The sequence below is a fragment of the Salvelinus namaycush genome, chromosome 36 (assembly GCF_016432855.1).
Source record: "Salvelinus namaycush isolate Seneca chromosome 36, SaNama_1.0, whole genome shotgun sequence".
Taxonomy (NCBI): domain Eukaryota; kingdom Metazoa; phylum Chordata; class Actinopteri; order Salmoniformes; family Salmonidae; genus Salvelinus; species Salvelinus namaycush.
In genome coordinates this window covers 15132753-15149430 of record NC_052342.1, presented here as the reverse complement: position 1 = coordinate 15149430, position 16678 = coordinate 15132753, and the positions used below count along the sequence as shown (strand labels likewise).

The 16678-nt window shown below is 44.1% G+C and overlaps 2 protein-coding genes across 2 annotated transcripts; both read left to right on the top strand.

The window, feature by feature from the left end:
* The first annotated feature begins 630 nt into the window (after positions 1 to 630).
* LOC120030250 lies at positions 631 to 2421 on the top strand. The gene is made up of 6 exons (XM_038975598.1): positions 631 to 688; positions 838 to 1203; positions 1368 to 1718; positions 1880 to 1999; positions 2103 to 2152; positions 2254 to 2421. Exons 1-6 carry the CDS (start codon positions 631 to 633, stop codon positions 2419 to 2421), a joined length of 1113 nt encoding a protein of 370 aa, XP_038831526.1.
* Positions 2422 to 10608: 8187 nt separating this feature from the next.
* LOC120030579 lies at positions 10609 to 12434 on the top strand. Its single transcript, XM_038976002.1, has 6 exons — positions 10609 to 10651; positions 10805 to 11161; positions 11264 to 11608; positions 11691 to 11822; positions 11955 to 12004; positions 12127 to 12434. Exons 1-6 carry the CDS (start codon positions 10609 to 10611, stop codon positions 12253 to 12255), a joined length of 1056 nt encoding a protein of 351 aa, XP_038831930.1. The 3' UTR covers positions 12256 to 12434.
* The last annotated feature ends 4244 nt before the right edge of the window (positions 12435 to 16678 follow it).

Below are 16678 nucleotides of genomic sequence, written 5' to 3'. Positions count from 1 at the left end.
GAAAATACACAAATAGATATTTATTAGGTAATTTGACTTAGTGATTTGTAGTTCTTAGTCATACACAAACCCTGATTTTAAGTGTGATGTTAGACTACTAGAACCATGGACCTACTCAATAACAATATCATGGGAGAGCATTCTATCCATCTATTCTACTGAGTGTACATCCTGAATGAGAGATCACTAAAAGAAGACTACTGTATTGTGTTTACTGTGTTTTCTCCATAGATGTTTTTAGTGAGGTGAAGTGGCTTTGTGGTGATAGAAGCCTTAGTGGATGACAGTGTCATAGCATGCATGTTCCAAAAAGGTCACAACTATGAATCTCTTATGCTACAGTAGCTGCAGTGATAAAGAATAACGGATGCCAAACCTCAATAATAAGTAATTAATTTGTAACAAATCTATAATGATCAGAATCTACCTATAAAACAACTATTATGATTCAGTCCAGCCAGGATAATATGTGAGACAGAGCTGTACTATACACATGAGAAGGACATGGGTGCGCCTGAATGAGGCTTCAACAAAAATGTGTGTCCAGTTCGACCAATCACCTGTAACTCGATTGTTGAAGTGTTGTACATAGCAGTAGAGTTTTTCCACTCAAGACCAGTTGTGAAGTGGATGACAACTTTAAAGATGATCACACTGTGTCTGATATTTCCACTTCTCGTAGAGATGGGTAAGTCAATCTTTTATATTTCTCTTATGTGATGTCCACACTTGATTTGGAGACAAGGTTTTAAATGATTGTTCTACAGACACTTTGACAATCTAAAGTTGTATTTGGGGTAACTTATAGCATAGTTAATATGTTTTCATGTTCTCTAGTTGATGTGCTAGCTGGAACTGAGTCTTCATCCATACGTCAAGAGAGTGGTCTCATGTCAGCCAATGTTGAAGACACCATGTTTTTGCACTGCTTTCATGAAAGTGACAAGGCAGTATTGTTCTCTTGGTACAAGCAAACCTTGGGAGATAAACTTCAGCTCTTCTCAACTGTTAATAAGTTTGAAAGGAACGCAACATTCTACCATGAGTTTAAGGATAACCCTCGCTTCTCGGTGGAAAATGGCCAAGAAAAGAATCACCTAAGAATCTCAGACATGCAGCTGTCAGATTCAGGTACATACTACTGTGGGAGCTTTTATAGCAGTAAGATGGAGTTTGGAGAAGGAGCAATTCTCATTGTAAAAGGTAAAGAGACAGATTGTTTTTTAAAATCTGAATATAGAGATATACGGTGTAAATATAAGATATTCTCTTAATCAGATTAGATTTTAATTTAACAAATGATCAGTTAGAACACTTGCTATCGTGATATTCTAGAAATTCTATGGGTTAATAGACCTTTTTGTCAGTTTCAGGGTCCAGAAACATGACTGTGCTCCAGCAATCTGTGTCTGAGTCGGTCCAGCCAGGAGACTCTGTGACTCTGAACTGTACAATACACACTGAGACCTGTGCAGGAGAACAGAGTGTCTATTGGTTCAGACATGGCTCAGGAGAATCCCATCCAGGAATCATTTACACCCATGGAGACAGGAGTGATCAGTGTGAGAAGAGCCCTGAGGCTGAGTCTCCTACACAGAGCTGTGTCTACAACCTCCCCAAGAGGAACCGCAGCCTCTCTGATGCTGGGACTTACTACTGTGCGGTGGCCTCATGTGGGGAGATACTGTTTGGGAAAGGGACCAAGCTGGACATTGAGGGTAGGTTAAATAGCAAAATGCTGGTTTTATCAAAGTTCTTTCATTTGCAGGTGAGGTTTCATTCCAAAGTCTCTTAAAAAAGACAGACTTTCAGATTAGACAATCTACAGAAATATATGATCTATACTTAGTTCCCTCTATCACTATTTTAATCATCACAGGCCATAGAGCAAACCCTCTTCTCTTGGTGTACTGCCTGGGTGTAGCATTGGCTCTTTCGTTCATCCTGATCATTGTCCTTGCTAGCATCGTGTACAAGATGAACAAGAGAAAGTGCAGAGGTAAATTATTAAAAAGTTACTATTCTTTGATATCACCATCTCAAAATGTTGCAAAAGTGGAAGATGTGGCAGGATTTATAGTCTTTTGTGTCATTGTTCTCAGAACTGGTCTCTCAGACAAGAGGTCCTACAGTTTCCCAGTCAGACGCAGGGGTAAGCAGGAATCGCTCTGTGTTGTAATGAAAATAGGACCTGTCAGCTCGCAAAAAAAACGATTACAATTAATGTTCAAAATGTTGTTCTGTTTCTCACAGGCCCAAGATGCAGACAGTCTCCATTATGTAGCTCTGAATCTGAGCAACAAGAAGAACAGGTCTAGAAGACAGAGAAGCAACATGGAGGAAGAGATGGTGTACTCTGGGATCAGACAGGAGAACTGGATGAATGAAACAGTTGTCATTGTATGCAAGATAGCTCTTTAATAACTAGCTCTATACGAATGCTTCAATAAAATGTGATAAACTCTTTCAAGTGTAATATAACGTACAAATAATTGAACGTATTACTTCTCTGTCCAACTCATTTTACATCTGATATGCATGTGTAAAGAAAAATAAAGCATTATCAACTGTTAAACCAAATTAATATGTTACGCTCGTTGATGGAAGGATCGGAACAAGGTGCAGCGTGGTAGGCGTACATCTTTCTTTTATTGATGATACCGAAAAAACAACAAATATAAAACGAAATGCACAGTTCTGTAGGGCTGGAAAGCAACAATACAAAAACAAGATCCCACACTCTACAGGTGGAAAAGGCTGCCTAAGTATGATCCCCAATCAGAGACAATGATAGACAGCTGCCTCTGATTGGGAACCATACCAGGCCAACAAAGAAATATAACACATAGATTGCCCACCCTAGTCACACCCTGACCTAACCAAATAGAGAATTAAAAGGATCTCTAAGGTCAAGGCGTGACATAATATGAATAAATTGAACTCAGAATGCATTCTGTTCACATTCCTCTGTGGTCATAGTGGAGGGTGTTACAGTGACTTTCCACTACTGGAAACGAACCTTTCATAGACTTTTAACACAGGAAGACTGACCTGCAGCAACACACTGCACTATACTTTTCCTATCAGGGCCAAAGTACTGTTCATACCCCTGAGCGCAACAATGGTCTCTAAACACAGTGCTTACAATGTAAAGGTCAATGTCTTCATTTATGTGAAGTCAGGTATTCCCTTGCATCATGTTACAGAAAATATCATGCAGTTGTGGTGTAGGAGGTTTTCTTCTTTGTTTTCTCTTTAAGACATAGGCCTACTGATTGCATGCCACACACCCCCTCACATACACAGCAACATATTTACAGGTATTGTGCGATCTGCTATGAACAAAACTCGAGGATGTAGCTATCTACACTTTGGTAAGGCCTGTTGGCTTCTACACAAGACCCTCTGTCTCTCTCTCTCTCTTTCTCTCTTTCTCTTTATCTCTCTCTCTCTCTCTAATTAGTTTCAGCAGAAAATCACCAGAAAATCACATTGTATGATTTTTAAGTAATTAATTTGCATTTTATTGCATGACATAGGTATTATATCACCTACCAACCAGTAAGAATTCCGGCTCTCACAGACCTGTTAGTTTTTCTTTAAGAAGCCCTCCTGTTCTCCACTCATTATCTGTATTAACTGCACCTGTTTGAACTCGTTATCTGTATAAAAGACACCTGTCCACACACTCAATCAAACAGACTCCAACCTCTCCACAATGGCCAAGAACAGAGAGCTGTGTAAGGACATCAGGGATACAATTGTAGACCTGCACAAGGCTGGGATGGGCTACAGGACAATAGGCAAGCAGCTTGGTGAGAAGGCAACAACTGTTGGCGCAATTATTAGAAAATGGAAGAAGTTCAAGATGACGGTCAATCACCTTCGGTCTGGGGCTCCATGAAAGATCTCACCTCGTGGGGCATCAATGATCATGAGGAAGGTGAGGGATCAGCCCAGAACTACACGGCAGGACCTGGTCAATGACCTGAAGAGAGCTGGGACCACAGTCTCAAAGAAAACCATTAGTAACACACTACGCCGTCATGGATTAAAATCCTGCAGCGCACGCAAGGCCCCCCTGCTCAAGCCAGCGCATGTCCAGGCCCGTCTGAAGTTTGCCAATGACCATCTTGTTGATCCAGAGGAGGAATGGGAGAAGGTCATGTGGTCTGATGAGACAAAAATAGAGCTTTTTGGTCTAATCTCCACTCGCCGTGTTTGGAGGAAGAAGAAGGATGAGTACAACATTTACATTACATTTACATTTAAGTCATTTAGCAGACGCTCTTATCCAGAGCGACTTACAAATTGGTGCATTCACCTTATGACATCCAGTGGAACAGCCACTTTACAATAGTGCATCTAAATCTTTTAAGGGAGGGGGGGGGTCAGAAGGATTACTTTATCCTATCCTAGGTATTCCTTAAAGAGGTGGGGTTTCAGGTGTCTCCGGAAGGTGGTGATTGACTCCGCTGTCCTGGCGTCGTGAGGGAGTTTGTTCCACCATTGGGGGGCCAGAGCAGCGAACAGTTTTGACTGGGCTGAGCGGGAACTGTACTTCCTCAGTGGTAGGGAGGCGAGCAGGCCAGAGGTGGATGAACGCAGTGCCCTTGTTTGGGTATAGGGCCTGATCAGAGCCTGAAGGTACTGAGGTGCCGTTCCCCTCACAGCTCCGTAGGCAAGCACCATGGTCTTGTAGTGGATGCGAGCTTCAACTGGAAGCCAGTGGAGAGAGCGGAGGAGCGGGGTGACGTGAGAGAACTTGGGAAGGTTGAACACCAGACGGGCTGCGGCGTTCTGGATGAGTTGTAGGGGTTTAATGGCACAGGCAGGGAGCCCAGCCAACAGCGAGTTGCAGTAATCCAGACGGGAGATGACAAGTGCCTGGATTAGGACCTGCGCCGCTTCCTGTGTGAGGCAGGGTCGTACTCTGCGGATGTTGTAGAGCATGAACCTACAGGAACGGGCCACCGCCTTGATGTTAGTTGACAACAACCCCAACCCCAACAACCCCAAGAACACCATCCCAACCATGAAGCATGAGGTGGAAACATCATTCTTTGGGGATGCTTTTCTGCAAAGGGGACAGGATGACTGCACCATATTGAGGGGAAGATGGATGGGGCCATGTATCGCGAGATCTTGGCCAACAACCTCCTTCCCTCATTAAGAGCATTGAAGATGAGTCGTGGCTGGGTCTTCCAGCATGACAACGACCCGAAACACACAGCCAGGGCAACTAAGGAGTGGCTCCGTAAGAAGCATCTCAAGGTCCTGGAGTGGCCTAGCCAGTCTCCAGACCTGACCCCAATAGAAAATCTTTGGAGGGAGCTGAAAGTCAGTATTGCCCAGCGACAGCCCCGAAACCTGAAGGATCTGGAGAAGGTCTGTATGGAGGAGTGGGCCAAAATCCCTGCTGCAGTGTGTGCAAACCTGGTCAAGAACTACAGGAAATGTATGATCTCTGTAATTGCAAACGCAGGTTTCTGTACCAAATATATATAAGTTCTGCTTTTATGATGTATCAAATACTTATGTCATGCAATAAAATGCTAATTAATTACTTAAAAATAATACAATGTGATTTTCTGGATTTTTGTTTTAGATTCCGTCTCTCACAGTTGAAGTGTACCTATGATAAAAAATTACAGACCTCTACATACTTTGTAAGTAGGAAAACCTGCAAAATCGGCAGTGTATCAAATACTTGTTCTCCCCACTGTATATGAATGAGTGATGGTACAGAACGGCATAGGCAAGATGCAGTAGATGGTATCGAGTACAGTATATACATATGAGATGAGTAATGTAGGGTATGTAAACATAAAAGTGCATAGTTTAAAGTGGCTAGTGATACATGTATTACATAAAGATGGCAAGATGCAGTAGATGATATAGAGTATCGTATATACATATACATTATATTAAGTGGCATTGTTTAAAGTGGCTAGTGATACATTTTTGATCAATTTCCATAAATTTCCATTATTAAAGTGAGCTGGAGTTGAATCAGTATGTTGGCAGCAGCCACTCGATGTTAGTGGTGGCTGTTTAACAGTCTGATGGCCTTGAGATAGAAGCTGTTTTTCAGTCTTTCGGTCCCTGCTTTGATGCACCTGTACTGACCTCGCCTTCTGGATGATAGCGGGGTGAACAGGCAGTGGCTCGGGTGGTTGTTGTCCTTGATGATCTTTATGGCCTTCCTGTGACATCGGGTGGTGTAGGTGTCCTGGAGGGCAGGTAGTTTGCCCCCAGTGATGCGTTGTGCAGACCTCATTACCCTCTGGAGAGCCTTACGGTTGTGGGCGGAGCAGTTGCCGTACCAGGCGGTGATACAGCCCGACAGGATGCTCTCGATTGTGCATCTGTAGAAGTTTGTGAGTGCTTTTGGTGACAAGCCGAATTTCTTCAGCCTCCTGAGGTTGAAGAGGCGCTGCTGCGCCTTCTTCACAACGCTGTCTGTGTGGGTGGACAAATTCAGTTTGTCCGTGATGTGTAAGCCGAGGAACTTAATACTTACTACCCTCTCCACTACTGTCTCGTCGATGTGGATAGGGGGGTGCTCCCTCTGCTGTTTCCTGTAGTCCACAATCATCTCCTTTCTTTTGTTGACGTTGAGTGTGAGGTTATTTTCCTGACACCACACTCCGAGGGCCCTCACCTCCTCCCTGTAGGCCGTCTCGTCGTTGTTGGTGATCAAGCCTACCACTGTAGTGTCGTCCGCAAACTTGATGATTGAGTTGGAGGCGTGCATGCCCACGCAGTCGTGGGTGAACAGGGAGTACAGGAGAGGGCTCAGAACGCACCCTTGTGGGGCCCCAGTGTTGAGGATCAGCGGGGTGGAGATGTTGTTACCTACTGGGGGTGGCCCGTCAGGAAGTCCAGTACCCAGTTGCACAGGGCGGGGTTGAGACCCAGGGTCTCGAGCTTGATGACGTGTTTGGAGGGTACTATGGTGTTAAATGCTGAGCTGTAGTCGATGAACAGCATTCTCACATAGGTATTCCTCTTGTCCAGATGGGTTAGGGCAGTGTGCAGTGTGGTTGCGATTGCGTCGTCTGTGGACCTATTGGGGCGGTAAGCAAATTGGAGTGGGTCTAGGGTAGGGTGGAGGTGATATGGTCCTTGACTAGTCTCTCAAAGCACTTCATGATGACGGAAGTGAGTGCTACGGGGCAGTAGTCGTTTAGCTCAGTTACCTTAGCTTTCTTGTGAACAGGAACAATGGTGGCCCTCTTGAAGCATGTGGGAACAGCAGACTGGGATAAGGATTGATTGAATATGTCCGTAAACACACCAGCCAGCTGGTCTGCGCATGCTCTGAGGACGCGGCTGGGGATGTCGTCTGGGCCTGCAGCCTTGCGAGGGTTAACACGTTTAAATGTTTTACTCACGTCGGCTGCAGTGAAGGAGAGTCCGCAGGTTTTGGTAGCGGGCCGTGTCAGTGGCACTGTATTGTCCTCAAAGCGAGCAAAACATCCTGGTCCGCGACGGGGCTGGTTTTCTTTTTGTAATCCGTGACTGACTGTAGACCCTGCCACATACCTCTTGTGTCTGAGCCATTGAATTGCAACTCTACTTTGTCTCTATACTGACGCTTAGCTTGTTTGATTGCCTTGCGGAGGGAATAGCGACACTGTTTGTATTCGGTCATGTTTCCAGTCACCTTGCCCTGGTTAAAAACAGTGGTTCACGCTTTCAGTTTCTCGCGAATGCTGCCATCAATCCACAGTTTCTGGTTTGGGAATGTTTTAATAGTTGTTGTGGGTACGACATCGCCGATGCACTTTCTAATGAACTCGCTCACCGAATCAGCGTATTCGTCAATGTTGTTGTTGGACGCAATTCGGAACATATCCCAATCCACGTGATCGAAGCAGTCTTGAAGCGTGGAATCAGATTGGTCGGACCAGCGTTGAACAGACCTGAGCGCGGGAGCTTCTTGTTTTAGTTTCTGTCTGTAGGCTGGAAGCAACAAAATGGAGTCGTGGTCAGCTTTTCCGAAAGGAGAGCGGGGGAGGGCCTTATATGCGTTGCGGAGGTTAGAATAACAATGATCCAGGGTTTTACCAGCCCTGGTTGCGCAATCGATGTGCTGATAGAATTTAGGGAGTCTTGTTTTCAGATTAGCCTTGTTAAAATCCCCAGCTACAATGAATGCAGCCTCAGGATATGTGGTTTCCAGTTTACATAGAGTCAAATAAAGTTCGTTCAGGGCCATCGATGTGTCTGCTTGGGGGGGAATATATACGGCTGTTATTATAATCGAAGAGAATTCCCTTGGTAGATAATGCGGTCGACATTTGATTGTGAGGAATTCTAAGTCAGGTGAGCAGAAGGACTTGAGTTCCTGTATGTTGTTATGATCACACCACGTCTCGTTAATCATAAGACATACCCCCCCGCCCCTCTTCTTACCAGAAAGATGCTTGTTTCTGTCGGCGCGATGCGTGAAGAAACCAGCTGGCTGCACCGACTCCGATAGCGTCTCTCGAGTGAGCCATGTTTCCGTGAAGCAAAGAACGTTACAGTCTCTGATGTCTCTCTGGAAGGTAACCCTTGCTCGGATTTCATCAACCTTGTTGTCAAGAGACTGGACATTGGCGAGTAGTATGCTAGGGAGTGGTGCGCGATGTGCCCGTCTCCGAAGCCTGACCAGGAGACGTTTTCCCCTTTTACGGCGACGTTGTTTAGGTTCGCCGGCTGGGATCAGATCCATTGTATTGGGTGGAAGGCAAAACACTGGACCCGCTTCGGGAAAGTCATATTCCTGGTCGTAATGATGGTGAGTTGACGTTGCTCTTATATTCAGTAGTTCCTCCCGACTGTATGTAATAAAACCTAAGATTACCTGGGGTACCAATGTAAGAAATAACACGTAAAAAAAACAAAATACTGCATAGTTTCCTAGGAACGCGAGGCCATCTCTGTCGGCGCTCAAATCATCATCTGGGCCAAGAAGAAAGAGCCTCCTTCTAATTATATGATGAAAGGAATTTTATCTGTAAATACATTACAGAATAAATAATATATGAGGTGTTGTTGGTTAAGTAAAGACTATTGACATGTTTTCTGTTTCTCTGTGTTACTATGTGACTGTGTGGAAGTGATAGAGGCCCTAGAGGATGACAGTGTCATAACATGTGGCCAACCAGGTCCCAACTACTGTATGACTCCCATGGACCACAATGGCAAGAAAAACATTAAGTGAAGGATCCACTGACTCTTGCTGTTGTGTCTCTTATTTTGGGTGGACAAGCCCTTTGTTGGCCAGCTGCAGTACATAGTATTGTAGACAGTATGAGCTGTAGTTAGACCTAATAAAGGATAAAACCACAGTAGTGACATTGTTGAAAAAATAAACCTGAACATCGACATATTCAAACTTGCTATGTGATAAAGTTGTACAACACAGAATCAAGCTGTACAACAACATAAGACGACAGTGTTTGTTCCATTCGTGGCCTACTGGGCGGCCTATCGAGTGTTCAGCCAATGAAATCTGACCATGAAAAACAGACGCTACCTTAGATTTTATTTTTATTTAGCCTTTATTTAACTAGGCCAGTCAGTTAAGAACAAATTCTTATTTACAATGCGCCTCCCTATGGGACTCCCAATAACGGACAGATGTGATACAGCCTGGATTCCAACCAGGTACTATAGTGACAAATCTTGCACTGAGATGCAGTGCCTTAGACCACTGTGCCACTCGGCAGCCCTAAATGAACCACTGAACGCAAACGGTAAGTTTCCATTCTTTTCTGTAGAGAGACTGCATTTTACACAGGTCAATCTCATCCCGTGAAAGAGCAAGCAAGGAAAATCAACTCCTCACCTTTCTTTTAATCTGGAAAGCATGTTGGTAACATCTAACTCAATTGACTAATGTTATGCATGTTTACTATACATTTAAAGTGCTTACTGTAGGTGTTTGGTAAATGTTTAAAATGCGGTAATCATAGTTGTTTTTTTTCAGGTGCATCTCAAACACCAGATCTTGTTCAGTCCACTTCTTCCCAGAAAGCAGAGCAGGGAGGCAATGTGACAATTGAATGCCACATAACTAGTGAAAACATAAACTACATGCTATGGTACAAACTCACCACTGGCATGGTGCTTCAGTACATCACTATCTTTGAAGTACCTGAGTGATGTGGTATTCTACAATGAATTTGATGATGGGTATCAAAGGATTACATCTTTATTTTGTCAAAAAGGTGCCAACCTCACCAGAGTTCACTTCCTCCTGAAAGCTTGAACTGCCTTCTACAGACATAAAGTGAGAAATACAATGTAAACCCCTTGTGTATGTCAAAGAGGACATATGTACCAGTAGTCTCAGCCACCGACCCAAATGATGAAAAAATACAAACCAGTAACTCTGACTGTACATCATTTGAAGGGCTGCTCTAACTATGTTATGCCACAGGACACATGTTAGATTGTTTGAAGTTTTTATCACATGTTTATGCCTGTTCAGACAGCCAATAATATCACTCAGTTCAGTTTCCACCTACTTCATAATGATTACCCAATGAGTGTCATCATATAAAAGGTGCCTCGTTGTCAGACCCACACACTATACAGTTCAGAAAGGAAATGATGATTATATATTGGACAATCTTTTTGTTTTACGCCAATTTGGGTAAGTAAGAAAAATAAATGTGGATCCTTTTACTTTTTTATATCATAGTCTTTTTGAATCAATTTGAATGACTATGTAGTCTGAATAATGATAATAATGTATAAATCTGTACTATAACTTGTCTTTGATTTATTTAGTTTGTTTGCTTCACAGGTTGTGCACATAACTACAATGTAATCCAACCAGACCCTGTGATAGTTACACAACTGGGACAAAGTGTATCTCTCACTTGCTTTTGTCGATCTAATTTGATGGTCAGAGTATCTTGGTTCAAGCAAACTGTTGGACAGAAGCCTCTTCTCATGGCATCATCATATTATCGCACTAAAAATAGTTTTTATTTTACCAAGGACTTTAATGAGACTAAACGTTTAAGTGTGAAGAGAGGAGTTGACAGCTTTAACCTGACCATCTCCAAGACAGAGTCAGGGGACTCAGCTACATACTACTGTGGTGCTATGGAAGAGGGCGAACTCAAATTTGGAGAAGGAACTGTTTTAATTGTCAAAGGTAACTTAAGTCGCTACCTAATGTGTGTTCATATCATGCTAAATGAATGAATCTAGCAAGAAAAGAAAATGTACACACCATGATCTTACTCACTCTCTTTAGATTCAGAGTCCAACAGCATGTCTGTTCTCCAGCAGCCTGTGTCTGAGTCAGTCCAGCCAGGAGACTCTGTGACTCTGAACTGTACAATACACACTGAGACCTGTGCAGGAGAACACAGTGTCTATTGGTTCAGACATGGCTCAGGAGAATCCCGTCCAGGAATCATTTACAACAATGGAGACAGGAGAGATAAGTGTGAGAAGAGCCCTGAGGCTGGGTCAACTACACGGAGCTGTGTCTACAACCTCCCCAAGAGGAACCTCAGCCTCTCTGATGCTGGGACTTACTACTGTGCTGTGGCCTCATGTGGGGAGATACTGTTTGGGAAAGGGACCAAGCTGAACTGTTAGTGACATTTCTAAAATGTTCTAATCTTTTATCCCTGCTTGAACAAAATGTCCTGAATTTCCTGTCTGTATTTCCACAGATGGTTGTAAGGAGGACCATGTTCTCTTGGTGTACTGTCTGGGTGTAACGTTGGCTCTTTGTGTCATCCTCATCATTGTCCTTGGTTGTGTTATGTGTAAGATGAACAAGAAAACCTCTCTGCTGTGCACCGGTAAGCGTTATCATTGCTCATAATATATGCTTAATCTGTTGGTGCAGTATACATTACATGTTTTAGTAATGAAACTGGGTTAATTCATTGTATGATGATGATGTTGATGATTCCTTCATGTTTGTCTAAAAGGAACGCACCCTCAGCCAAGTGGTCTGGCAGTCCCCAGTTCTCATAACCAGGTATGCAGACCTTACAGTGAACTATTCTGAGTATGACTTTGATGAACTGTAAACAGATCCTTCTATCAAAATATCAGGTAATTTCCTGATGTCTTTGGAATTTGTTTTGCTATTCCTCTTAGGATCAAGAACATGATGACATGGTCACGTCGGTCCATTACGCTGCTCTGAATGTCATCCACAAGAAGCCAAAGACCCGGAGACAGAGTATCGTCATGGAGAGAGACACGGAGTACTCTGGGCTGAGGTGACAAAACATGGACTGAAACATAGATTTACCTCCTTTAAGACTTGCATTGCTTTTTCTGTTACACACTGTGTTTTTATCATTATAATTGTGTTACAATTGCTTGTATTCTGTCAAACTCCTTTTAACATTACTGGTGTGATACTGTGGTACATTTTCGATCAAATAAAACATGAATTCACTGTAATTTTGATGTATTGTTTCATATTCATATTCACTCATATTCTTCAAGTTTAACTGGTAAGTTTGCAGGTACATTGCATCCTGATTACATGGTGTGCATAGTAGCATGCGTAGCTTTCAGTTGTCTCAAACTCTCTTTTGAAGCTGTATTCTGCATCACATCTCTGCGGTGTTCTGACGGCCCTAAATGGATTTTCCACTCAGTTTAACTCACATCTCTAAACCACAGAAATGACCATCAGTCCTCACCACACACTGTCTTCACACACCTCAGTGCATCAAAACCACAAACATCCATGTCACTAAGAGCACAACTCACTCTCTTCATGAGAAAAACCTGAACTAAAAATAGACTTCTTAACTGAGTATATTTTGAAGAGAGCTGATAGTGTCGAAAATATAATCCAAATATGACAATGTACGCATAGTAATTGAGAAGTTTTCACAAACAATACAAAATGTGAATATGCATATGTGCAGGTTGAAGTACTGCACTTCATTTCTCTTTCAATGAGGTACGTGGAAGTCCCCATAACTACCTGAACAGTAGAGTTGGCAGCAACTTTTATAAATTGTCCAAATGTTCAAATTGTTCACTAAGAATCATTGAAAATGTACTTTCCTGTGGTAGATCATGTGTGTAGTCTTAATATCTGTCAACAAATGCCCAACAAAGACAATGTTTGGTTAAGAATCTTTATCGAGGTAATTTATTACATACATAATACACATCATGTTATAAATCCATTTCAGCATCATAGAGTCACTTGTATCAAACAGGCTAGTTAGTCATCATCACTGGATCATTACTACTAACATCAACTAAGTTATTATAAAGTGTAGCTTAGTTACCAGGAGGAGCCACACAATCATTCAAAATAAAATGGGTAGCAGAGTGATCTCTATATGACGAAGACAATGACGCATGTGTTTGTCTGTAGTTTTGTATTGAGTTCCAGGGAGTAGTTGAATAAGTATGGGAGACAACCTATTTATTCAAGTCATCTCTCTTCTGTAATGTGTTGTCCTCTTTTAGTTGTGTTGATAGCATGCCACTCACACCCACCCCCACACAACAAGTTCACAGGTACTCTGCAGTCTTCTGTAAGCACAATAAGAGATTGTGTCTACGCTTTGGTCAGGTGGGCCTGCTGGCTTTGTGCACACAGGACCGTCCTACCTGCTCTCTGTGTCTCTATGTGGTTTTCCGCAGGATGTCTATGTGGTGTCACTGTTGTTATCACTATCTTTACTTGCTGTTCATGTTGCCCCTGACAGCTTACAGCCAAAGCATCCTGGATATGGATAACTGTAATTTCACATTTCAAAAGCATGAAATTAGTTTTAATCTGACTCTTTGTAAAGTTGCCCTTACTGATGTTTGATCGTATCATTGTGGGATATTCCGGTATAATGAAAGCTATTTTGTTTATGGTGCATATCTCATGATTCAAGGTCAGTGTAGAAATGGGAAGACCGAAAAAATTGTGTTTCCAAATTCAGATAATTTTTCTAAATGTTGTGTGGTTCTCCTTAGCCAATTAATGTACTCAAGTGAAAAGAACCAAACCTGACATTGAAGGTAAGACATTTGAACAGCTGATCTAAAAAAAAAAAATAAAAAAAAAATGTTGCATGAAAAGTACAAAATATTTCAAAACATTTTCTCTTCTCACATAGGGTACCAAATGTAGGTCCCCTATTATAAATTCTGTGTTTGTTCTTTTCTGGTCAGCAACCTTAAGAATTCCCTTGTTATATGTATGTTTTTTTCTCCTTCAAGAGAATCAACCTGGATTGCTCAACTACATTACATTTATTCTGGTTGTTATCATTATTATCCTGATAATCTTGTGGAGAAGATGTAATGTATACACTGGGAGTCAGGAAGCAGATGGTGAATTTAATAATGAAAGGATAAACAAGAACAAACTTAAGCAGCACACTGAATGTGAGAGAACAATACCACCTAATGACAACTGAGGGCTAAGTAATCAAGGAGAAAATTATGAGCAGGTGTGCGCAATGATGGTTGCCAGGTGTGCACAATGTGGGTTGCAGGACCGGTGGTTAGTAAACCAGCGACGTCGAGTGCCGAGGGAGCAGGCATGACAGTACCCACCTCCCGATGCATTGCTCCAGCCGAAGGATGACGCCGGCCAGGAGAACGGCCCCAAGGACAAGGAGCGGGCCGGTCTGGATGGCGGAGATGGAAATCCCGGATGATATTAGGGCCCACGATGTCTGCCACCAGGACTCAAAAGGCTCTCCACAGGACCATACCCCTCCCAGTCCACTAGGTACTGGAGTCGACCCACACAATGTCGGGAGTCCAGGAGGGACCTAACTGCATAGGCGGGGGTTCCCTCAATGTACAGGGGAGGTGGAGGGGTGTCATGGGGGACGGCATCAGCCAGGGGTCCTGGAACCACCGGCCTGAGGAGGGAAATACGAAAGGAGGGTGAGATCCGGTAGTTGGTGACGATACCTCGTTGACTCTCCGGTGGACCTTGAAGGGTCCCACAAACCGAGGGCTCAGCTTCGGAAGGGCAGGTGGCGCCGGAGGTTCCTGGTGGAGAGCCAGACATGATCACCAGGAAGGAACATGGGAGCCTCACTGCGGTGGCAGTCCGCCTAATACTTCTGATGGCGGACTGGAGCCTCAAGTGGGCGGCGTTCCACACATCCTCTGCGCTCCGGAACCACTCGTCCACTACAGGAGCCTCGGTCTGGATCAGAGTCCACGGAGCTAGGGTCGGCTGATATCCCAGGACGCACTGGAAGGGAATCAGCCTAGTAGAAGACCCTGGGAGACGGAAGGTCACGGGGTTGCCCCTCTGCTCTAGTGGACCCCGGGTGAGCACGCTGAAGCTGGTGCCCCTCCTGGCCGCAATAGCGACAGAGTCCCAGCTTTCTCTGGCGATACTGGAGAGGTGTGTGGCCCCTACCTCCATGGGTTCAAGTTCTGCCTCAGCACAGCCAAAGGAGGGAGGCAAGTAGTGAGTTGGACACCGGCGTTCCCGAAGAAGGTTATCCAGACGGATGGCCATCGAGATGAGACCGTCCAAGCATATTTTGTCATCCCGACATGCCAACTCCATCTGGACCTCCTCACACAGTCCACTGTGGAATAGAGTGCGGAGCGCCGGCTCATTCCATCCGCTGGAGGATTCCACAGTCAGAAAGGGGGGCGTACTCTGCAGCGGTCTGGGCACCCTGCTGGAGTTGCTCACCTCCATCTCTGCCCTCTAGAGGATGGTCGAAGACCGCCATGAACCTCTCATGAACTTCTCATAGGAACCCAGCTCCTCCTCTACTCTCTCCAAGACTGCCGTAGCCCACTCCAATGCCCGTCCCTTCAGCAGGGAAATGACCATGGCAACCTTGGACCTCTCGGTGGTGGGGGCTCCCGTTTGATAGGCAAATAGAGGGAGCACTGGAGTAGGAAGCCACAGCATTTCGATGGAGTACCGTCATACTTCTCCGGAAGGAACAGTCGGGCACCACTGACTTGGGCGGACGGATGGGTAGGCTGGGGACTGGCTCACTTGACGACCCGTGGTAGGAGGCTCTCTGATAGGGGCATGGAGAACCTTGTTGGTGGTGTCGAGGCGGTGGAGAACGGAGGATCTCCTCCATGGCCGTACCCAGTTGCACTAGCTGGTCGTGGTGTTGGTGGGGTAGATGACCCTGTTCGTTGATCGTCTGGAAGATTGTTTTATCTTCTGCTGTTTCCATATTGCAAGGTGGTATTCTGTAACATATACGCCGGGAGTCAGGCGCAGAAGGTGAGTTTAATAATGATGAAAGGATAAACAAGAACAAACATCAGCCGCATACTGAACGTGAGAGAAAACAATACCACCTAATGACTGATGAAGACCGAGGGCTAAATAAACGGGGAGTAATCAAGGAGAAAATTATGAGCAGGTGCGCAATGACGGATGCCAGGTGTGTGCAATGTGGGTTGCCAGGACCGGTGGTTAGTAGACTGGCAATGTCGAGCGGGAGTGAGGGAGCAGGAATAGAGCTCTGAAAAAATGTAAGTAGTGTGCTAAAGTTTATCTTTGTCATACCTTGTGCAAAATGTATGATACTGTAAATTAATAGCATATATTAATGGCATAAATTAATATTATATAATGTATGAATGGCAAAAATTAGGGGTGAGCAAGGACACTTCACTCACAATCCAAGTGAGTAACTTTGAATTATATTTTTTGCCTGAAATTAAACTGCTCCAC

Coding starts and splice junctions, on each gene's coding strand:
- LOC120030250 (XM_038975598.1), top strand. CDS start 631: ATGACAACTTTAAAGATGATCACACTGTGTCTGATATTTCCACTTCTC. Junction 689..837: donor TCCACTTCTCGTAGAGATGG/GTAAGTCAATCT, acceptor CATGTTCTCTAG/TTGATGTGCTAGCTGGAACT. Junction 1,719..1,879: donor GACCAAGCTGGACATTGAGG/GTAGGTTAAATA, acceptor TAATCATCACAG/GCCATAGAGCAAACCCTCTT.
- LOC120030579 (XM_038976002.1), top strand. CDS start 10,609: ATGATTATATATTGGACAATCTTTTTGTTTTACGCCAATTTGG. Junction 11,609..11,690: donor GAAAGGGACCAAGCTGAACT/GTTAGTGACATT, acceptor GTATTTCCACAG/ATGGTTGTAAGGAGGACCAT. Junction 11,823..11,954: donor AACCTCTCTGCTGTGCACCG/GTAAGCGTTATC, acceptor TTTGTCTAAAAG/GAACGCACCCTCAGCCAAGT.